At 48.2% G+C, this 23,616-nt stretch overlaps 1 protein-coding gene across 16 annotated transcripts in view; it reads left to right on the top strand.

Annotated features, from left to right (window-relative positions):
• The window catches only part of SLC39A11 (solute carrier family 39 member 11), a 426,997-nt gene that overhangs the window by 120,036 nt on the left and 283,345 nt on the right, over positions 1-23,616 (top strand). For 15 of the 16 annotated variants that reach the window (XM_082439851.1, XM_082439858.1, XM_082439857.1 and 12 more), the window contains one exon: positions 7,755-7,913. In XM_082439851.1, coding sequence (XP_082295977.1) covers positions 7,758-7,913 — 156 coding nt within the window. In that variant the 5' untranslated portion in view covers positions 7,755-7,757. Of the gene's footprint in view, positions 1-5,895; positions 7,149-7,754; positions 7,914-23,616 lie in introns of those variants that run through there. The other variant, XM_082439848.1, reaches the window with a different exon arrangement.

Genomic DNA, 23,616 nt, shown 5'->3' with positions numbered 1-23,616 from the left:
CGCCAAATATTTCCTTACTGCTGGGTTTTCTTGGACTAGCTCCTATCACAATGGTGGAGAATGTCCATGGGATTGATGACATTTGGTTATTGCTAAGGCTGATTCATCCCGGCCTGTGGTTCCGGGATGCTTTGCCTGATGATAAGGAAGACAGCAGCTTAAACCTTGTCTTTATTCTGTAGCTCTTAGGATTTCTTAGAAGACTCTGGGTCAGTGTAGGGCCGAAGGATGGCACTAAGTTGATCCGGGGTGGTGTAGTCAGCTTTGGATGTCATGAGCTTGCTTTGCGGCTCTGGGGAAGCCACTGAATCCCCTTGGGTCTCAGTTCTTCCATCTGTTAAATGAAGCCTTTGGTCTAGGTAGAGCCTCCTAAAATCCCTTTCAACTCTGTAAGAGTGTGATTGTATCAGTAGACTATTCAGTGTAGTATCCATGAAGCTCTGGAAGTTCTGTCAACTTCTTTCCACACCCGAGAAAAACTCCATTATTTTAAACACTCACTCATCCCGTGTTTGTCAAAGGAGTGAAGGCATTTGAGTATGAGCCTATACAGTACTTGATTTGGAAGGTGAAATCACTTTAAAACTTAGGTAATAGACTAAAAAATGAGTGTTGAATCACTTCCTGATTACGCCTTCTTCCAGTTTCTCCGCCCCCATTGCTCCCTTTCCTTAGCAAGGATAGCAGAGCACTCATCTGGGCCACAAGGAGTGAACAGCTGCTCCAGGTCCACTCAGATGGGTGGCACCAGCATGCAGAGATGCTCGTAGCACAGCCCTGATCCTAGAAGAGGGGTCGAGGGTGAGGTGGGGAGGAGGGTGAGAGCCTGCTGAGCGAAGGCATGCTCGGGAGAGGGAAGAGTCCCAACACAGCACAGCTTCGACACGTACTTCCTGCCAGGAATTGGATTGGTGCGGTATACGCATTGCCCCATAGAATTCTTCAAACAACCTTGTTAAATAGTTTGCTGCCCCCATGTTTAGTTTTCTCGAAACTGAGCTGCAGAGAGCTTAGGTTATTTGTCTAGGGCTCCCCAACTAGTAAGTGGCAGAGCCAAGATCCAAACTCGGACCTGATTCTAAATCCTGCATGATATACGTGGACTCAGGCAAAGGGTGTAGGATGCTTGGAAGAAAGGGCATGAGAGATGGGTCTTGATGTTTTGGCATTTTCACAGGTGGGAGTGCCCGGGCCAAGGCAGGGGGGCTGGGAGGGTTCGGCGCACAGCCGGGGATGGGGCAGTGGTACAAGATAGGGTTCTAACGGGTGGGTAGGCCAAGCTCAACTTTTAAAAAATTAAGTTAAAATTCACATAGCATTAACCATTTTACAGTATGAGATTCAGCGGCAGTTAGTACATTCACAGTGTTGTGTGACCATCACTTCTACCCAGTTCCAAATATATATATATATATCGGCTACACCGCGTGGCATGTGGGACCTTAGTTCCCCGACCGGGGATCAGACCCATGCCCGCTGCACAGGAAGCGTGGAGTTTAACCCACAGACTGCCAGGGAAGCCGCACTTCCACATATTTTCCTCCCCCCACAGGAGACCCCATGTCCACTAGGAACTGCTCCCACCACCCCCTGTCAATCACGAATCTGTTTTCTGTCTGTGGACATTTCATAGCAGTAGAATCCTATGTGACCTTTTGTGTCTGGCTTTCTCCACTTAGCACGTTTCCAAGGTTCATCCGTGTTGTAGCGTGTCTCAGTCCTTCACGTCTTCATGGCTGAAAAATATTCCATCCAATGGAATATTCTGTCTCTCCGTTCATCTGTTGATGGATATCTGGGCTGTTTCCATCTTTTGGCAATTATGAACAGGTCCAAGATCAATTCTTTTAATTAACTCAAGCCATTCATTCATTCACTTGCCCATCCGTAGAGATGGACATTGAAGGCATGACAGTGGCTGAGATGCCAGGGGAAGCACATGAAAAAGAAGAGAGCCGAGGTGGGGTTCACCCTTGGGCCTGGGGAGAATCGAGGAGCACACACGGTTTCTCAAACACCAGCTGGCCTGAGACCCTCTCTGTCCACCCTTCAGATTTCTGAGCCCTGTGGTAGACCAACCAAAGCGGCCAGGGACCGAAGTTAGACATTCAGTCCGTGTTTTGTTTATTTCCTCCTTAGCTCTTTTTTTCAGGAGCTGTTGTTGTTATTGAAATGCTCACTCCCTTCAGCATCTTTGATTACTGAGCAAAAAATTGGGCTGCTTTGGTCTTAGCGACATTTAGCTGGAGGATGGGCTCCAACACAAGCTTTCCCGTGGCTCATTTGATTGATTGGGCGTTACATTACATTTTCTTTTGGCGAATAAAGAAGCAGAAAGGACTCGGGGTACAGCGAGGCCCCTGTCACGTGTGCTGGAACCTGATTATGCACTCCTTTTATAGACAAAGGCAGGAAGGGGGAGGGACGACGGTCAGCTCCTCGCGGTTACGTCTGATACCTTTAGGTCTGGAGCTGCTGATGCCGGGTCCAAGCTCGTACTGCTCAGGGCACGACAGGCCAGTACATCGAGAGACGAGGTGCTGGGGCAAGGAATAGCGTCTTTATTCCGAAAGCCGTCAGACCGAGAAAATGGTGGACTAATGTCCCAAAGAACCGTCTTACCCTAGTTAGAATTGAGGCTTCTTTTATACTAAAAGGGGCGGGGGCGTGGTTGGTTGTGGCCAACTTCTTGGTGTCAGAATCCTTTGTTCTTGCAGCTGCCCGCAGTAGGTCAGGTCATGATGTTCCTACAAGCCTCCCGTAAGACAGATGTTATTCTCTGTTCTGCAACTTTTTATCTCTATATGAACGGAAAAGGGTTAGTCAGGGTCCTGAGAATGGACTATCCTGTATATTTCAAGCTATGGGCAACATTCTTAACCTGTAGCAAATGCAATAGAATACATTTTTTGTTTTCTTTTTTTTAGATCCCATATATATGTGTTAGCATACGGTATTTGTTTTTCTCTTCCTGACTTACTTCACTCCGTATGACAAGACTCTAGGCCCATCCACCTCACTACGAATAACTCAATTTCATTTCCTTTTATGGCTGAGTAATATTCCATTGTATATATGTGCCACATCTTTATCCATTCAGCAGGAATAAAGCGATAGACATAGAAAGTGGACTTGAGGACATGGGGTGGGAGGGTGAAGCCAGGGCGAAATGAGAGTAGCATCGACATACATACACTTCCAAATGTAAAACAGTTGGCTGGCGGGACGCAGCAGCATAGCACAGGGAGATTGGCTCGGTGCTTTGCGATGACCTAGAGGGGTGGGATAGGGAGGGTGGGAGGGAGGCTCAAGAGGGAGGGGATATGGGGACATGGGTATGCATATGACTGATTCGCTTTGTTGTGCAACAGAAACTAACACAGTATTGTGAAGTAATTATACTCCAATGAAGATCTATTAAAAAAAAAAGCAATAGAATACAAAGGTTAAAGTAAAGGAAACAGATCCAATATAGAGTCAGATTTGTTCTCCCCTATCACGCTGTGGCCCAGTTTGCCTTTATAAGCAGGGCTGCAGCTGCAGGAGGGCTTTTGGTATCTGCCATCTGCAGTCATAAAGGGATTGGTTGGCAATGACTTGCTTTTTGAGTTCATTCCCTGAAGTCTTGGGCCCAGTGATTACCATCTCCTCTTTGCTAGACTATCCCCTCCAGGCCCTGCTTCTTAGGGGTAATTGAAGGTTAATCAGATATACTACTTCCTGCTTCTGTATCAGCTAGTTAATATGTCACTACATCCAGATTTTTAAAAAAATGCCTAACATTTAAAGGAGCTTTGTTAGTGTTGACAATTTCAGGGAAGTCACCTATGTTGGGGGATTATTAAAAAGAAAAAAAAGGTTTATCATACAATCCAGCAATCACACTCCTTGGTATTTACCCAGATGAACTGAAGAGTTACGTCCACACAAAAACCTGCACACAATATTTGTAGCAGTTTTATTCATAACTGCCAAAACTTGGAGGCAACCAAGATGTCCTATAGTAAACCGTGGTCCATCCAGACTATTATTCAGCCCTAAAAAGAACTATAAAGCCATGAAAAGACTTGGAAGAATCTTAAATATATATGACTAAGTGGAAGAAGCCAGTCTGAAAAGGCTGCAATACTGTACAATTTCAACTATAAGGCATTTTGGAAAAGGCAAAACTATGGAGACAGTAAAAAGATTAGTGGTTGCCAGTGGTTGCAGGGGAGCAGAAAGAGATGAAAAGGTGGAACACAGAGGATTTTTAGGGCAGTGAAACTACTAGCTGTGATACCAGAATAGTCGATACATGTCATTATGTATCTGTACAAACTCATAGAATGTACAACACTGAGAGTGATCGCTAATGTAAACTATGGGCTTTGGATGATAATGAGGTGTCAGTGTAAGTTCATTGATTGTAACAAATGTACCACTGGAGTTAGTAGTGTCAGTAGTGGGGAGGTTGTGCATATGTGGTACAGGGAGCATATGGGTATTCTGTGTATTTTCTGCTCAATTTTGCTGTGAACCTAAAACGGCTCTAAAAAAAAAAAAAAAAAAGTAACGTATGCCTTTATATGCTGTGTTAGTTTTCTCTTGCTGCTGTAACAAAGTACCACAAGTGTAGTGGCTTAAAACGACTCAAATGTATCATCTGACAGTACTGGAGGTTAGAAGTCCAAAATGGTTTTAACTGGGATAAAGTCAAGCTGGCAACAGGGCTGTGTCCCTGCTGGAGGCTCTTGGGAAGACTCTGTTTCTTTTCCTTCTCCGGCTTCTAGAGCTCACCACCCTTCCTTGGTTCATAACCTTTCCTCCATCTTCAAGCCAGCGGCAAAGCATCTTCTAGCTTCTCCTTTCTGACTACGACCTCTGCTTTTATCATCACATCGTCTCTCTGATGCTGACCCATCTCCCTTTCTCATAAGATTCCTTGTGATGACACCGGCCCCGCCCAGATCCAGGATCATCTCATCTCAAAATCCTTAGCCACGGCTGCAGAGTCCCTCTTGCCACGTAAGGTGGCATATCCACAGGTTTTAGGGATTATGATGTGGTCCTCTTTGGGGAAAAAGTCATTATTTTGTCTGCCACATATGCCCTTTATTTAATTTATTTATTTTAATAAATTGATTTTATTTATTTTTGGCTGTGTTGGGTCTTCGTTGCGGTGCGCGGGCTTCTCATCGCGGTGGCTTCTCTTGTTGCAGAGCATGGGCTCTAGGCGCGTGGGCTCCAGTAGCTGTGGCACACGGGCTCAGTAGTTGTGGCTCGCGGGCTCTAAGGCACAGGCTCAGTAGTTGAGGCGCACGGGCTTAGTTGCTCTGTGGCATGTGGGATCTTCCTGGACCAGGGCTCGAACCCATGTCCCCTGCATTGGCAGGTGGATTCTTAACCACTGTGCCACCAGGGAAGTCCCCACATATGCCCTTTAAATAAACTTTTTTCAGAGCCCTGTCGTCATTTCAGACAGGCGACCCAGTCTCTTTTCTCTCTCTCTCTCTTTTTCTTTTTCAGCCGTGCCATGCGGCTTGCGGGGTCTTAGTTCCATGACCAGGGATCGAACCTGCGCCCTCGGCAGTGAAAGCGCGGAGTCGTAACCGCTGGACTGCCAGGGAAGTGCCCAGGCAACCCAGTCTCATTTCAAGATTGATCCTTGGTCATGTTCCAGTTTATGTGGGAGACAGGGAGGCTGGCGAAGAAAAGAAATGAAGGAAATCCATTTGGGTTCTGGATTTGACTGGAAGGATAAAGGATCATTGATTCTCAAGGAGGGGACCCACCTGAATCGTCTGGGGTGCCTTTCCATTTCAAGCGTCCCAGATTCCGGCAAACCCCCCCTTGAGAGACACATCCCTTCTGCCTCACCTTGCATCACTCGTCCATGAGAATATTGTATGTTGCTCACGTGCAGGGGACAGAGAAAAGATTGGTACCCAGTGATGCATAGGGATGGAAAGGAGCTTTGACAGAAGAGGTTGGACTTGGTGTTGAGAAGGCGATGGGGATCCGAGGCTGGGGAAGTACCCCAAGCAACATTGACAAGGATGGGATGTGGGGAGGGACTGGAAGATGAGGTGAGTGGCCTTACTGGTGATAATGGTCTAGATGGGAGGCCCTGCAACATGCAGGGATAGAGGTTGCTGGACATGCCTGTGCCTCTGTGCTGGTCATCCTTGGTGGGAGCTTACCGTGAGTGGCCGTTATGGAGGGTTGTTGAATTCTAAAGCAAGTGAGACAAAGTCCAGTAAAGGGATGGATCAGCCCCTGGCATAGATAAGGCTCCCACAAGCTTCCTTTGGTGGTCCCATGGAACTGAACTGATGAACCATTTTCATTGTTTCTGGGAGTCTCTGAGGCAGGTGCGCTAAGACTTTTGCTGGGAGAGTCCAGTGCCAAACCGGTGACTGTGTGTAGATGATGCATCAAAGAAGAGAAATCATTTTCTTTTTGCACGGATTTGTTCTTTATTGTTGCATTCGCAATACCTGGTTCCGTCACTCTGAATGTTATTTTGGAGACGGATGATGCAGATTTTTTTTAAAGGCAAGGCATAATTAATTTTAGAAACCCATTCAGCATTTTACATGTTAGTGCTGACTGTCATATGGTTACAATGGGTAGTGGGTGTGCTCTAGCCAAGATGTCATGGTGTCTGTAAGAGTAAACAACTGTGGATGAGTGTTTAATTCACTAAATGCTGGAGAACCTTTGATCAAATTGACCTCCCCGAGATTTGAGTCCAGCTTCAATTCTCCCTTTTCCCTTTTGTTTTTCCCCCTCACTGAGGTGATGATGGTCCCACTTTGCTCAGTTCCCTGGATCTGCCACTTCCTGGCTCTGTGACCTTGAGCAAATGATCTTATTACTTTGAGATTCAATTTCTTTATCTACAAATAGCAATAGAAAACAACATCTTCCTCCCAAAGCTGTTGGGGTGGATAAAATAAGATATCAGATGTGAAGCTTTGGTCCCTGGAAATAGTAGGTGATCTGTAAATATAAGTTCCCTTCTTCCTCTTTAGAGATGAGAAAATTGATGAGACCGAGTTGACATGATCTCACTGGTTGTCTTCAAATATTTCAAGGGCTGTCGCACATCACAGGGGAAAGACACCTTCCTTTAGTGCTCTGGAGAGCAGACGTGGTGCGAATAGGTAAAAACCGAAGGGAGACAGATTTCAGCTCTACTTAAGGAAGAACTCTGTAGTAATTAGAGCTGTCTCATGTCCAAGGCGCAGTGGAGCTCATGAAGTAGTGAGCAGTCTGGCCCTGGTAGTGTTCAGTTAGCACAGAATTTCTCAGCAGTGCTGCTCACCTCTGGGACCAGATAATTCTTTGCTGTCAGGGGCTGTGATGTGCGTTGTGAGACATTTACCAGCTTCTCTGGCCTCTGCTCACTAGATGCTACTAGTAACCTCCCCCTCACCTCCAGCCCTACTTGTGACCACCAAAAATGTCTCCAGACGTTGCCAGATGTCTCCGGCAATGGTTGAGAACCACTGAATTAGAGGCTAGATGACAGCAAACTAGACTCCCTCTTCCCAAGGTCAACTCCGTCCTACCCCAAATTGAGTTCTTAACAACATTAGAATTCTCATGGTGGCTTTGTGCTTTGGGATGGTACCTACCACCAAGGATTAAAGGCCTAACCCAGGTGACACTGTGGGGTTCAGTTTGGGCCATAGAGAGCGAGGGAAGTCCCCACTTGGAAGGCCTTCAGGGGATGGTTTAATGGTTTGCTGCTTATCGTGGTTTTGCAGGTCATGCTGGCCGCTTCCTATTGGTCTCTCCTGGCCCCGGCGGTGGAGATGGCTACGTCCTCTGGTGGCTTTGGTGCCTTGGCCTTTTTCCCTGTGGCTGTCGGCTTCACCCTCGGAGCTGCGTTTGTCTACCTGGCTGACCTCCTCATGCCTCACCAGGTGAGTACCACTCCGCTTTGGGCTCTTGTGTCAGGATGTGTCCAGCTCTGTGCCATAGATTTACTTCTGTTCAAACTTGACATGCCAACTCGTGTCTATGTTAAGTAGCCAGTGATATCGAAATAGATATTTCAAGCCATGTAGGGCTTTTACCTGGAGGAACGGAATTGTGACTTAATGCCTACAAGAAAATAAGCGCTTGGTAGTCTGACTCATCATCTCCTTAGTTACATTTTGATACGTTCATATTTTAAATGTCAGATCTCATTATAAATATAGAGTACATCTGACGTCGTGTGGTGCAACACTGTCTGTATGAGTGGACCTAGACACTGGGGGAAGGGAGTGCCCATGACGGTGGTCCTGACCCTTAGAGAGCTTATGATGTCCCCAGGGAGATGACAACACACCCATCTACAGTGTAAGACCGTCGACAAAGCATCCCATCCACAAGGGCTTATTCATAGGAGGGTGAGGTGGGGAGACCGGGCAGTAGGGCCTTGGGCTGCGCTCACTTCTGCCATGAACCGGTTATGTGCCCCTTCTCCCCACTTTTCCTTCTTACGACTTGAGAATAACTCCCTTTAGGGGCTGCCAAGTGAAAACTAAAAAAATCGAAAAAGGCGCCAGAATTGGGGTGTGCCAGCGATTTAGCTTTTTTATTTTTTTTGCCTAAATAGTGCTGGTGGGTTGGGTTTGGGGAATGAGCATGTACTTGCTTACAGAGAAGCACAGAATGAACCCCAGCCTGAAGTCTGGCTCTGGTCACTGAGCAGAGAGAGCCAAGGCCAGGCCATGAGATCCTGACCCAGCGCCATCGGCTAAAACCGGCTCGGCTGAAGGGTGGACCTCAATACGGACCCAGTGCAGGCACAAGTCACCTTACCAGATGCAGTGTCCCAACAGGTCCCCGAGGTGGGCAGAAGCCCCCTGAGAGACCTGAGCTGGTGCTTGAATTCCCTGTTCACCCAGGTGGGGAGGAGGCACAGGGAGGACCATGTTGAGGAGCTGAGCTTCTCTGCTGGGCCGCTGTGGGCAGGAGCCCGTCGGGCTCACTGGAGCCGTCTGGGCATGTACCCCAGGAGGTAGGCTCACATCCTTTCCCCGGCCCACCTGCCTTCTTCTTCGTCGGAACGTGGCCCAGACACTCGTGAGAAACTGATTACCCATGTCCCAGAACGGCCGGCCTCTGGCCCAAACAGCTGGATGTGATGGTTGGCTGGACAGCCGAGATGTTGTCTCGGAGGTGTGTCATTCTTGTTCATCGAGAGCGTGAACGGCCGTGTCAGTTTCCGCGCCCTGGGCCCTTTGCCTCCTTGTCGTCAAGGGACATCTGCTTGGTAATAGCTTTGAGAGGTCCTCAGTATGGATTGCCCTGTTCTGCTCTCAAGTCCGCCCTGGTTACGTGTAAACTTGCTGCTGGAGTGTATTCTACTTGCCCTGGCAGGAAAATCTGGCAGCCAGGGGCCTTAACTCCTGAACAGCAGACAGGGGGCTGGCTCAGCTGCTGTGCACAGCCCCTGCTGGTCTCATTCCGCCCTTCCCACCCGGGCCCACTTGGGCTTCTAAGGCAGTATCTTGCAGAGGGCTCTTTGCAATCGCGAAGGGTCACCCTTCCCTGATACCGGGGCCAGGGAGTGGGGGCCAGGTGTGTTTGACCAGCTGCCTGAGTGTAGCAGCTTTCTCTGGGCAGTGTAAACAGTCATTTGGCCAATTTGTTCTGTGCAGCAGTTCTTTTTTTTTTTTAACCTTTTGCTTCCTGTTTGTTCTACAATATGCTTTGAATATAGAGAAGATCCCAGGGGAAAGTCTTGGATAGACTACACAGAAAATTAGGCCTGGCTGGGGAGTGGTGGGTGAAGTTAATGGGTTTTGACCTTGAGTCCGTGTGGGTTGACTGAGCAGCCAAGGGGAATACAGTCCTCTGTCGGGCAGAAAGCCGGGGCTAGAATTTGGTTGCAGAATACTTGCTGCGATTGGAGTTTAGGAACCAGGAGTTCTGTGGGTCAATTCAGACTGAGATCTTTTCAGTTTCCTGTTCATGCCACCTTATGACAGAACCCCACCGCTCAGCACGTGGCCCAGGAAGAGGATGAAGTGAGAGCAAAAGGCTTTGGCTGCACTGGTGATGGAGGGGCTCATCCTGCAGAACAGGCCCCAGGGGAGAGGGGGACCTGCCTGCAGAAAACCCCCTGGCCCCCTTCCTGTCCTCTGGGAGGACCGTGCGTGGAGTCTGACGGGCTGAGAGGAAGTGAGTCAGTCTCTGCCTTATTTTACCTGCAGAAGTGAGCCAGTGCAGGAGTCCGCTCAGCACAGACGTGTGGTTTGAGGGATTCTTTTATATATATTTTTTAAATTTATTTATTTATTTATTTATTTTTGGCTGCCTTGGGTCTTCATTGCTGCCTGTCGATTTTCTCTAGTTGTGGCGAGCGGGGGCTACTCTTCGTTGCGGTGCGGGGGCTTCTCATCGCGGTGGCTTCTCTTGTTGTGGAGCACGGGCTCTAGGCGCACGGGCTTCAGTAGTTGTGGCACGTGGGCTCAGTAGTTGTGGCTCGCGGGCTCTAGAGCACAGGCTCAGTAGTTGTGGTGCACGGGCCTAGTTGCTCCGCGGCATGTGGGATCTTCCTGGCCCAGGGCTTGAACCCGTGTCCCCTGCATTGGCAGGCAAATTCTTAACCACTGCGCCACCAGGGAAGCCCCTGGTTTGAGGATTCTGACATTGACTCGTGACCGTCCAAGCACAGGTGCCACCACCTGCCCACGTCGGAGATGGCCACCCCGGTTATACTTACACGTTCAGGGTGGCAGGACTCTGGGTGGGTGGGAAGGAAATGGTTAACAACCGACCCTGTTCTCCAGCTGCATCTCCGTTCGTTCAGCCTTTCAGGTGTATCTGTGCCCCTTTTGGAGCGGGAGCACCGTATCGCTCATGAAAAGGGTTTTACTCACAACAGCCTGTCAGGCTGAACCCACGGTAGCTGTGTTAACTTCGGATGCATCAAATCGCTCCCGGAAAGGGTATTTATTTTCATGTATTTATCTGGGGATAGAGTAGAAAAGGCTCACGCGGGAACTGTTAATGGGAAATGAGCTGACAGGGTTTTACAGAGGCTTTGCCAAATGATATCTTAATGAGAGGGCGAGAGAGGCGGGGTAGACGAGGAAGATTCAGTCCGCCGGGCCCCGGAAGAGGCCTGACAGGAGGACGCCGATGGCGAATGCGGCTCGGGCCAGCCTGAGCCCGGCACTCCCCTTGGATGGTTCTAGGGAGAAGGGGAACGGACCTTGAACAGCTGTTTGGAGATACTGACATTTTTATGACCTTTGCAGTTTGCTTCTATATACAGTTAAGGATGGCAGTGGGTGGGAAGACTTCACCTTTAGTTTAAAACTGTGATTTTCTGCTGGTGGGTAGAGGGGAGAGGAGGAGGAGGGTGGATGTGTGTCGCCATGGCTTGTGTCTTTCTTTTTAGTCATATTAGTATTACATCAACACAGCACAAAAATGTCATTATAAAAATTAAACAGAATTTAACGTGACACTCCTTTCTTGCTGTAGACTGTGTCCTCCCAAAATTCATATGTTAAACCTCATCTCCAATGCGGTGGTATTTGGAGGTGGGGCCTTTTGAAGGTGACCAGGTCATGAGGGTGGGAACCCTCACGAATGGGATTAGTGCCCTGATGAAGGAGCCTTCAGAGCCCCCTTCCCATTCTGCCACATCGGGACACGTACACACTGTCTGTGAACCAGGACGTGGGCTCTCTCCAGACACTGAATCTGCTGGCACTCTGATCTTGGACTTGTCAGCCTTCAGAATTGCCAGAAATAAATTTCTGCGGTTTATAAGCCACCCAGTCGATGGTAATTTGTTAAAGCAGCCTGACCGGGGTAAGAGGCTCTCCTGTTCCCGTACTCTTCCCAAACCAGTCAGCCATTGTCATCAGTTTAGTGGGTATCCTTCTAGATTTTCCTCTTTTCTCTTTTTTTGTTTTTCTTTAAGAAAACGAATTATGTTGTGTCCTATAAATATCAAAATAGAAACACTGTCCCCTATGCTTGTATTGTTCAAGTATGCTTTAAATCAACTCTATAGCTACATTATTTAGACTTCCCTTCTCTTTGCTTATGTACGTGCATGCATACATTTCACACAGTTGGAACCGTCTGTGCGTTCTCTTGTGCGTTATTTTTAAAATTCGGAACGATTTTTATCCACAGTCATTTTAGTACATGTACCGCATCCTTCCATCTTAGTGTAGCTCACCGGACCATTTCCCTGTCATTGAGGAGTTAGATTGCTCTGTGCTTTTGCTTATGTATATATGTCCCTCTGGAAAATGTCATTTTGTTGTGTGTCTCCTGAAAAACAAGTGGTAACATCTTGGCTGTGTTGTGTGTGGACACTTGCTTTTCCAGCTTTGCTTTACATCTTGGCAACCTTCTCTCTGGGAGGTGTGTGTTCCCCGCCCCCTCCCCTCCCTCTCTTGGGATCTGACATCCGAAGAGACTGCCCAAGGACTGCAGGGGGAGGGAAGGTAGTGGTGTCTGACTCTGCCTGAGACCCTCGGGCGGGCATCGAGGCTGACGGCCCCGCCCAAACGTGCTCCGGGGCAGGAAAGTCAGCAAGCGATAGGGGTGCGACCTTCTCCTCAGTGCCCTCCTTCATGTATCTGTGTCCCAATCCTGTTCAGTTTCTCTTAGTTTTCGCTGTGATGGTAAAGAAGATGCCTCCGCTAAAAACTTAAACGAGCAGGATGTGTGCATACCTTTAATATGCACCTAACTGTTGCTGGTGTCAATTTCTGGCCACTGGAGTCGCTATGAGGGACCAGGTATGACAACTGTTTGGAAGTGACAGGTGATTATTTTCCCCCTCAGGGGTGATGCATGTTTTCCTCCCCTTCATAGATGCTTTCCATCTTCAGTGTTCTGATTCTGATTCTACTACTTTACGAACGAATACCTAACAGAGGAGATTGGGGGTGGGGGAATGGCAAGAATCGCTTACAGAAGGAGAAATCGCAGTGGCATCCACCTCTAGAGTCCATAGCATAATTCTGGTATTATCAGATAAGCCCAACTAGCTTCACAGTGAAAACCGGCTCCCTGCCTCAGTTTTAACATCTCCTTTCTTTTGCTTTGCTGTGCTTTGAGATCTGCACTTCTATTTGATGCTCTAAGGTGCATCATGGGGTTGATGGACGGTTGACATTTCAGCTGGCCTGGAGAGAGCCTCCGTCCAGCTGAATCACCGGGCTCCTCCAGCGTGGGGACGTGACCGTGTCATCAGAGGAGGCTGGGCGCGGGGGTGGATTGGGCGGCCCCATTGTCTGGGAAACCAGGTGGAAGAGGGATGGGGTTTTGCAAACAGCCCTTTTGCTTAACTGTGCACCCATCTGTCCTCATCTCCTAGGTCTGCCGTAACAGACCACCACGGGCTGGGTGGCTGAAACAACAGAACTGTATTTCCTCACAGTTCTGGAGGCTAGAAGTCCAAGATCAAGGTGTTGGCAGGTGCCTCCTTCTAACCGTGTCCTCACGTGGTCTTTCCTCTCTGTGGGCATCCCTGGTGTCACTCTGTGTGTCCAGATTCCCACTCCTGATAAGGGCAGCAGTCAGATTGGATTAGGGCCCAGCCGAAGGGCCTCCTTTTAACTTCATCACCTCTTTGAAGACCCCACCTCCAAATCCAGCCACATTCTGAGGTTCTGGGGGTTAGGGCTTCAGCATATGAGTTTGTGGGGTTGGGGGGAGCAATTCAGCACATAACAGCATCCTCTCCGTTTCCTTTGATATTTATGGTACTAAGATTGAGAGGTAGCTCACCCTGTGGATGTATGGAGGCCCTCAGTTCAGGCACTGGGTGTTCTGAGCAAGAGCAAGCTGGCACTTGGACGGGCACGCTGAGTGGGCAGAGCTCGCTAATGAATACACGACGCTAATGAATACTTCAGTTTCTAATGGAGCAAACCCGCGAGCTTGCTGGCATTGGAAGCCGTGGCTGGTGAGTCCTGGGCTGCGGAGCGTTGCCAAAACCTTGTCGTTCAGATGAGTCACCGACAAAGGAGCGTTTTGAATCTTTTGTGAAAGCCAGTTTATTTCATCATACTGGGGGGCTCTTGGCCCACTGATGCCGCGGGCCCTTCACAATGTGGTATTTGTAGAGAGCTGGCATTCAGGGCCCCCTGGATCCCAAGCACCCATTTCCAAGGTGCCTGTGGAAGCCGTGGCCGAGGTTGCTTCTTCTGCCTTTCGATGCCTCCTGCAGCCTCCTGTGACTTTTAGGAAGGCGCTCGGGTGTCGGTTTTGGTCCCGTTGGCAAGCACAGGGGCTCAAAAGGGGGTTGAGGCCGTCTCCTAGCGTGGTGCGCTTGCTGATTCTCAGAGAAGGCAGTGGGTTAGCCATCCTGTGGATGCCTTGCTCTGCGCATTTACCTGCTGGGAACGCGTATCACAGACTCCCTTCCTCTCCACTTGCTCCCTTTGATTTCTAAGGCGTGCGGGGGCGGGGGGCTGCTGTTGTACCCCTGTGTATGCCTGGGTGTGTTAGCTGCGTACCCAGTCCTGGCTCGTTGAGGCCACAGGAGAAATATCTGTGGCTTTGCAGCCAATGGCGCAGAGCATCTGAGAGGGCCCAGTCAGAGCTTGGAAACCTGCCTCTGTGGGTGCTGTGTATTCCCCAGGTACCTTCACTGGGTCTGGCATGAACACATACACTTGCACACACACATACACTTGCACACACACAACGCACGCGAAGCGGCCATTTCAGTACAGGCTGGCTTGCTGAAGGGAACTCGCCAAGCACTGAATGATCCTTGTTATTTTAATAAAGTGGTGGGGATTCTGGAACGCAAATAGGCATGGTTGGAACCTTCTGAGACTTGGACTTCCTTCTCCATGCTTAGAACACCTTTTCATAGTTCAGACCGTAAAGTGGTGACTGAATACTTGTATTCTCTTGCCCTCTGTTGAGCCAGGCGGCAAGATTATGGGAAATATCTAGAGACCTCCATGGAAATTTATTGAACCAGTGGCTGGTTGGCAAAGATGACGGAGGCAAAGATGATTTACGAGGCTGGCTGGCTAAAGGAATTGGGTGTGCGTTTCATCATAATTCCTTCCTCCCAAGGGGGGGGGGCGGGGCGTGTCTGTTGGCTCACAGGTGTACCCCTCGCTAGGTGACTGGTGCATCAGTGCCCGATAGAGCAGGTCCTGGCCACGCCTGTCCTGTCCGTCTTCTCTCGGATTGTGGTGGTGCTGGTGATAGTGTAGACGGCTCACCTCAAGGCTGGGGACTCATGACCCCAGAGGAGTTAGAGTTCTGGTATCAAAGAAGAAAAGAAGGGGTGAAGTTTGGGGATGTAGATGTTGGTTTGACCAGTTCTTTGAGAGGAAGGAGTTGGATTAAAGCCACTGGAAAAGCTAAAACATTGTTTAGCTTTAGCTTGATATCCCCATAACAAGCCCCAGGGATAAATGACAGAAGGCATATCAACAGTAGTAAATGGAAACGCCCTCTGAAGGTGCTCTGCGCAGCTCCACGCCTGCGGTTCCTTTCGTCCTGTGCCTTAGGACTGGGAGGAGGGGAAGGGACTTTCAGCCCTGTGTCTCAGAAGCACACCGTGTCTCCAGAATCCCAGCCGATCCCGTTCAGAGCCTCCCTTTTCCAAATGCATGGGTAAGCAATGGGAGGACTTACCTTGCCTCGACCTGAGCGAGACGGGGGAGTTCTGAATGTAATGCAAAAGCCAGTAGACCATCACCAACACGCTGGCCTGGTGCCCAGCTCAGAACACTGTCCCTCCAGCGTTTGCAGACCCTCTCCTAGTTACCCTGCAGGGTGCACTTTGTGTGTTCCTTCAGCAGAAAGCTTCCCTGGCAACCCCAGGTCTTGGTTCCACTTGGCACCTCTGCCATCTTGCCCTGTCTCTTCCCTGTGCTGTCATCACCGGTGGACCTGATCACTTGTGGCCTGAAGGCAGGGACGGGTGTGCTCTGGTCTCCCCTGTGACCCCTACAATACCTGGGCATCGTATGTCTCCAGGAGGTATCTGATGAATGAATGAATGAATGAATGGAGATGTTGGGAAGATCATATGAGATCATTGTTATGAAAACTCCTTAGAGCCTCAAAGTTGAAAGCGCTTTACAGCCATGAGTTATTTTCTGGAGGCAGATCCAAGCTCCTTGGCAAGTGACCACTTTTGGGGCACTATAGACACGAGGCACAGATAGTTAAATAGAAAAACTTGATCTGATTTGAATCTGTTATATTCTTGTTCACGCTTTATTTGCTTTCTTAATTATGTTTGCCTAAGACTCTAAAGACTTACACTGCTGTTGAGAGTCAACATTTTCCTAGCAATTCGACCAGGAAGTGTGTTAGAAGGAATGAGGGTGGGGACGGGGTGGGAAGGAGCTGGAAAGTTGCCTTTGGTGCTTTAGAAAAATATTGACGCCTGGACCTCCCCCTGGAGGCTCTGAGTCATGGTGTCCCAGGTGGAGCCTAGGTATCTAAATGAAAACATCCCCACGGAGGCTCTGATGTTCAGCCGAGGTTGGTGGCCAGCACTTGAAGGCAACTTATAACTTGCTTTGATTCAAGTGATGTTTTCTGGATGGTTCACTGCAATTCAAGTACCTTTCTCTTTCCCTTGGAAGCCAGAGTCTTACGATTTATTGCAAAGGACTCAGTAAAGAGGGAAAGAAGGGCTTCCTGCAGGTGATGAAGGTACAGTCTCAGGACGAAAGCAGGGAAAGGACCTGGTTCTGTGGGTTGCAAACTTCAGAGTGCACCAGAATCCCCTGGGAGGCTTCAAAAATGCAGGTGCCTGGGCCCACCCCAGACTCAATGACTTATAAGCTCTTGGGATGCAGCCCAGGCATTTGCATTTTAAAATAGGTCCCTAGGGGACTTTTGGCGCTCACCAAAGTGAGGGAATCACAGAACAGTCCAGGAAGGTGTGCTGGAGGAGCCTGGAAAGCTGTAGTATGTGAGGGGCACAGACAGAAAACTTGGGAGGTGGGGTACCCAGAATCCTCTATATCTCATGGTCTCCTTAAAAGTGTATTTTTTTATGACACAAATGAACTTATTTATGAAACAGAGACAGACTCATAGACATAGAAAATGAACTTGTTACCAAAGGGGAAAGCGGGTGGGGGAGAGATAAATTAGGAGTTTGGGATTAGCAGATACAAACTACTCTATTTAAAATAGGTAAACAAGGACCTCCTGTATAGCACAGGGAACTAACTGTATTCAATATCTTGCAATAAACCATAATGGAAAAGAATGTGAAAAAACATATGTATGTGTATGTATAACTGAATCACTTTGCTGTATACCTGAAACTAACACCATCGTGTAAACCAGCTATACAAAGAATTATTTTTTTAATTTATGTGAAATTCACATAACATAAAATTAACCATTTTATTTTTAATTTTTATTTATTTATTTATTTTTGGTTGCACCTCACGACTTGCGGGATGTTCCCTGACCAGGGATTGAACCCTGGGCCACAGCAGGGAAAGCCCGGAATCCTAACCACTAGGCTACCAGGGAACTCCTAAATTAAGCATTTTAAGGTGAACAATTCATTGCCATTTGGTACCTTACAATTTTGTGTAACCAGCATTGCTATCTAGTTGCAAAGCATTTCCATCCCCCCAAGAGGAAACCCCCATCCCCACTAAGCGGCCACTCCCCCTCCCTCCCTCCCTCATCCCCAACCCCTGGCAACCACTAATCTACTTTCTGTTTCTATGGATTTACCCATTTTGGCTATTTCATGTAAATGCAGTCATACAGTTTGTGACCTTTTGTGTCTGGTTTCTTTCACTCAGCATAATGTTTTCAAGGTTCATCCACATTGTAACCTGTGTCAGAACTTCATTCCTTTTTATGTCTGAACACTGTCCCATTGTATGGATGTGCCGTCGTTTGCTTTTCCGTTCCTCCGTTAACGGACACTTGTGTTGTTTCCACCTTTTGGCTGTTGTGAACAGTGCTGCTGGGAATGTGGGGTACGGGATTTGTTTGAACACCCTAATTCTCCGTTCTTCGGGGGTGTGTATCACGATCTCCACTTAACCGGTGGTCAAATCAGGTCAATCCAGGTGGGCAGCCTTGCTGGCAGCTCAGACGACCCACAGTTTGCTGGAGTAACAGATGCAAAGCTCTCTGAAGCTCAGCTCTCAATAAGGAGTGGCCAGGAGGACAGTTGGGCAGTTAACAGGGCCAGAGGGAGGGGAGGTCTGGAGGGAGCTGGTCGGGGTGGGGCAGTGCAGTTCTGTTTGGCTGTAGCTTCAGGCTAGCTTCGGTTTTAAGTGCCTTTTCTCAGCAAGGTTACAATGGAAACAGCCAGAGTAATCTTATTAGAAATACATTTCTGGGACTTCCCTGGTGGTGCAGTGGTTAAGAATCCACCTTCCAATGCAGGGGACGCGGGTTCAGTCCCTGGTCAGGGAACTAGATCCCACATGCGTGCCACAACTAAGAGTTCACATGCCACAACTAAGGAGCCTGCCTGGTGCAACCAAAATAAATTAAAAAAAAAAAAAACATTCTGACCATTCACTCGCCATCCCAGATCCTTTGTGCTCTCCCCATCGGGTCCAAGCCTTTCTGTCTTTTTTCTTTTTTCTTTAACACGGACTTTCTTCAGGGCGCTCCTCCAGGCGCCTCCTTACCTCCTTAGCTTCGGCTCAGGCCGGTCCTCCGCCACTGGAACCAGCCGCCAGCTGCTGCAGCAGGTTCTCGGGACACACGTGCCCTTCGTCATCCTGAGCCTTTCCTCGCGGTCTCCCTCTGCCGGGAACCACTTTCCTCCTTTAGCCGTCACCTGGCCAACTCCTGGTTCCCCTTCAGGTCAGGACAAAGGCATCCTTTCCTCCAGAAGCCTTCCCGGAGCTCCGATCTGGGCGAGGTGCCCCTGCATCTTTGTAGCTCTCCCCGCCGAGCCCCTGCCTGGCGGTTGCTTCCCTGGTGGACCGGCAGCTCCTTGGGGGCAGTGGCTTGGTCAGTCTTGTTTGCCCTGAATCCCCAGCACCTGCCGCGGAGCCTGGCGTGGAGAAGGGGGCTCAGAACGTGATTTGTTGTGACGTGAGGAAGGAGTGAGTGTGTGTTTGATCCTGGGACTTTATCCCTCACTGCATCCTCCAGCCTACATCAGCGCCTGCACCAGGCTAGATGCTGTGGCCCCTCTAACACCTCCCTGCACGATAAACACTTCCTAAACGTGGGATCGTTGAATGAAAAGGAGAATTGTATGTATTGCGTGTTTTTACATATGTGCGTATGTGTATGTGCGTATGGCATTTTTTTAAAACAAACAATTCTAAGTAAAGTAGAGGGGAGACGGCTGGCTTTGTGAAGAATCAGGTGGTCAGATGAGCTAAAACAGGGTCAAAAAACTTTTTCGGAAAAGGACCAGAAAGTAAGTATCCTGGGCTTTGCGGACCTTTTATGGTTTCCGTTGCCTTTTTCATTTCGTTTCCTTTTCCTTCCTTACAACCCTCTAAAAATGTGAAAAACATCTGTAGCTCATAGGCCGTACAAAAACAGGGCACTGGCTGCATTTGGGCCACGGGCTGTAGTGTGTAGACTCTTGATTCGCAAGGTTCTTTAAGGCTAGTTACTTTTTAAACTTGGCTTTAGTGGTGTCATGTTATATGCATTTACACATGGCCCTTTTTTCTTGATGGTTAAAATTATATGTGTTAATTGCAAAAAAAAAAAAAAAGTCTAGAGAATAGAAAAGTTCCAAGACATAAGAAAAATCTACTTTTAATCCCACTGCATGGGAGCAACTATAATTCATGTCTTGGAACATTTGCTTTCTGTATCTTTTCCTGTTGTATTTTTTCTCTGTGTGGGAAGTGTCATAAGAATAACTCACAGTCGTGGAGCATATACTGTGGGCAGGCACATTACATGCATAATCCTGTGGGGTCAGTGCTACTGTTAATTTTACTTTACAGATGAGGAAACCGAGGCCCACTTGTGTGATACGAATGATCTAGATGCATAAGGACCCGTCTCACTAAGTAGCAAGCCCAGGGATGCCCAGGTGGTGATGGCAGGTGCATGTGTTGAGGAGGAGCCTCTGTCCCTGGGCCCCTGGGTGGCTGGACTGAGCAGAGCCCCTGCTTATAGAAGAGTAGGGTACTTTGTTATTGCAGCAAAACACAGCCCATCCTGACTCATAACCCTGAACCACTGAGACATTTGGGTAGCATCAGTGTTAGTCGTGTAATGCTATCTCGGGGGCCTCTATACCCTTGTTTTAGATGCCAGAGGCATTTTGGTGGGATACTTTCTGTTTGTTTATGTGTTTTGTTGATGAGAAATTAATCAGTCCATCTAAGGTAGAAATGGGAAATGTTATTTGAGCCTAAATGAGGATTATAACCTGGGAACAGCATCTCACAAAGCTCTGAGAATTGTTCCACCCCTTAGAAGTCAAGGCATAGTTACATTAAGTTTTTTGAGACAGAGGGCTGTACATTAAATGATGTATTACTATTTAAAAAAAATTTTTTTTAACATCTTTATTGGAGTATAATTGCTTTACTACGGTGTTGTTAGTTTCTGCTTTATAACAAAGTGAATCAGCTATATGTATACATATATCCCCATATCCCCTCCCTCTTGCCTATCCCTCCCAACCCTCCCTATCCCACCCCTCTAGGTGGTCACAGAGCACCAAGCTGATCTCCCTGTGCGATGCAGCTGCTTCCTACTAGCTAGCTATTTTACATTTGGTAGTATGTATATGTCAGTGCTACTTTCCCACTTTGTCCCAGCTTACCCTTCCCCCTCCCCGTGTCCTCAAGTCCATTCTTTACGTCTGCATCTTTATTCCTGTTCCGCCCCTAGGTTCGTCAGAACCATTAAATGACGTATTATTGACAGTTTACACAATCCAGATCATCAGTGCTGGGTCATGTGACCTCTTATAAGATCAAGAAAGAATGTTATCTTTTAAGGAGTTGTCTTGATAACACTAGGAGAATGTTACCCTTTATGGTTGAGCAGGTATTTCTGTGGATGGGGGCGGTCTGGTGGAGACATAATGCAGACACACAATGCACAGTGGTGGGGGGAGAGGAGGCCCAAGGGCAGAGGAAATTTTTTTATGTTTAAATTTTTCTTGCCTTGCCATAAAATATGAATTTGATTTCACAGTTTCCTTATTGATCAGTTATCCCATTTGGACTCTCTCTCTCGGGAAGCAAAAGAGGACAGAATTAAAGGGATGCTTGTCACTGCTTTCTGCTCACCCCTAAATTCCATCACGAAGGAAAGCGTGTGGGCAGCCTCGGACGCCCATTCCCTGTGATGGTGGTGTGTGAAGTCTGGGTGAGGCTGTGTTCCTCGCTTCCTCAATCCCAGGGGCTCCAGGCTCCTTTCGGTGCATTTGCACTGTTACCCCTGCCTTTCTCCTCCCCTTAGTCTCCTGACAGCTGTCGTAAAAATAACTGCCCGCTTTGTCTGACACCCTGATCCGGACTATGCTCCCCCCTCCCCGTTGTGCTAGAAGGGCTTGCGTATCAAGTTTCCATATGGTACAGCGAGCGGCAGTTGGAGGAGTCCCAGCAGACTGGCTCCTTGGTGATGCCCAAGGTTCCTCTGGTTCAATGGCAGGAACGATCTAGGGCAGGACTGGCAGATAACGAGCCCGGGGAAGTGCGAGCTTGTGCTGCGCTTACGTGCTGATGGAGTTCTAGGTTGGCATTACAGTTGGGGCTAGTGCTGGGTTATTTATATTATATGATGATACACTAGAATGTAATGATATGTTACCTGATGATATATGATATAACGATATTCCATAATGGCATTATGTAGCGACGTATCATTAGATGGAGTGTACCGTCATTCTTTCTAACACCCCCATGCTCCCCACCCAAGTCCACATTTCTCGGTTGCATTAAAGCTTCTTTAGAGGCAATGTGTCGTACTGGAACACGCATGGACATTGGATCAAATTGCCCTGGATTCACAGGACTGTGTGTCTTGGGGCAGTTACTTAACCTCTCTGAGGCTTGGTATCCTTATCTGTAAAATGGATATAATCCTACCTGAGAGGGTGGCCATGAGGATTAACTAAAATGAATGCCTATAGAGTACCTAACACATAGTCTGGCCAGCTTACAGTAGGTGTTTCATAAATATGAGTTATACCAAGAAATGTGGAAGCAGCTGGGGATAACTTTTTGGTTATGTTTCTTATTTGCACAAGTTGTGGATTCAGGCTTGATGAAACATTTGTAAGTGTGTCTGTGTGTATGTGTGTGTGTTGGCTGCTTTTCTCTTTTAATCCCTTCTCTGTCATTATCGTCACAGAAAATGTCATCAGCTCCATTCCATCTCTCTGGAATCCTATGTGGTCTGGCTTTTCTTGCATCTTCACTGAGATGTTTCAGCAGGGACCCCCCCCCCAGACTTTTGCTTCCCTTTCCCATTCTGTTCTGTGGCTTGGTGACTGGATGAGTTTTTATTACCATGAGGAGTACCCCCAAAGCAGCTGCATGTGTCAGAATCACACTGTGATGGGCATCTGGACCTGCACACTTCTGTAGACCTTTGCTGTCCTCTGTCCTAGGCTGAGACTCTTCTGCCCTTTTCCCCCTTACCCCCTACTGCCCTGTCCCCACCAGGTCTATTTTTCTTTGATTCATTTAGTGGCAAACTTTGGTACCAGTCATTTTGCTAGTCCCAGGGATCAAAAGCCTTATAATTAGATAAACAAGCAATGGCAGAGCAGTCATTGCTATAGTGGAAGAGTATAAGATGAGAGCCCTGATAAATCGTGACTCAGTCTACCTGGGGAAGGCTTCCTGAAGTTGGTGCTTGAGTTCAGACTTAAAGGTTAAGTTGGAATTCGTCAGGTAGATGGCCTTGACAGGAGGTGGTGGGGTATACATTTCAGACAGAGGGAACAATATATCTAAAGATGCACTACAGCAGGTTGACTGGTTCATTGTTGTGGTGGTACAAAGCATGTGTATTCGTTAGCCACTGCTGCCTAACAAACAACCATAAGATCTCAGTGACACACCGCAGTCAGCAAGGATTGATTTCCCAGCTGCCTGTAAACTGGCTTGGGACAAGTCTGCCGATGTCAGCTGGGCTCACTCATGCATCTGTGGCTCAGCTGGAGGTCAGCCGATCTTGACTGCTTTAAGCTGCAGGACTGCAGATGGGCGTGGTGAATCTGCTCCAAGTGTCTTCTTGTCATCTGCCTTGGGCCAGGGCACGTTTTTCTTCCAGCGAGGGCAGAGCCATGAAAGGAAGAGCAGAAGCAAACAAGGCCTGTTAGGGCTGAGGCCCAGAGCTGACACCCGGATACTTCCATCCATGTATTATTGACTGAGCAAGTCACATGGCAGGATCCAAGGTTGAGGGCGGTTGTTCTGGGATGGATAGTGATCACCCCAGATCCGCTTGTTTCCTGGAACCTCAGAATGTGACTTCACTTGGAAACAGGGTCTTTGCACGTGTCATTAGTTAAGAAGAGGTCATACGGGACTAGGGTAGGCCCTAAAGCCAATATGACTAGTGTCTTTATAGGAAGGGAGGGAAGAGACATAGGGGAAACAGACAGAGAGAAGAAGGCCACATGAGGAGGGGGCAGGGATTGGAGTTCTGCCACCACAAGCCAAGGAATGCCAAGGACTGCCAGAA

This window comes from Balaenoptera physalus, assembly GCF_965194825.1.
Source record: "Balaenoptera physalus genome assembly, chromosome: 20".
Lineage (NCBI taxonomy): Eukaryota > Metazoa > Chordata > Mammalia > Artiodactyla > Balaenopteridae > Balaenoptera > Balaenoptera physalus.
The sequence above is the reverse complement of the archived record's forward strand: the minus strand, read 5'-3'. Positions and strand labels throughout refer to the sequence as shown.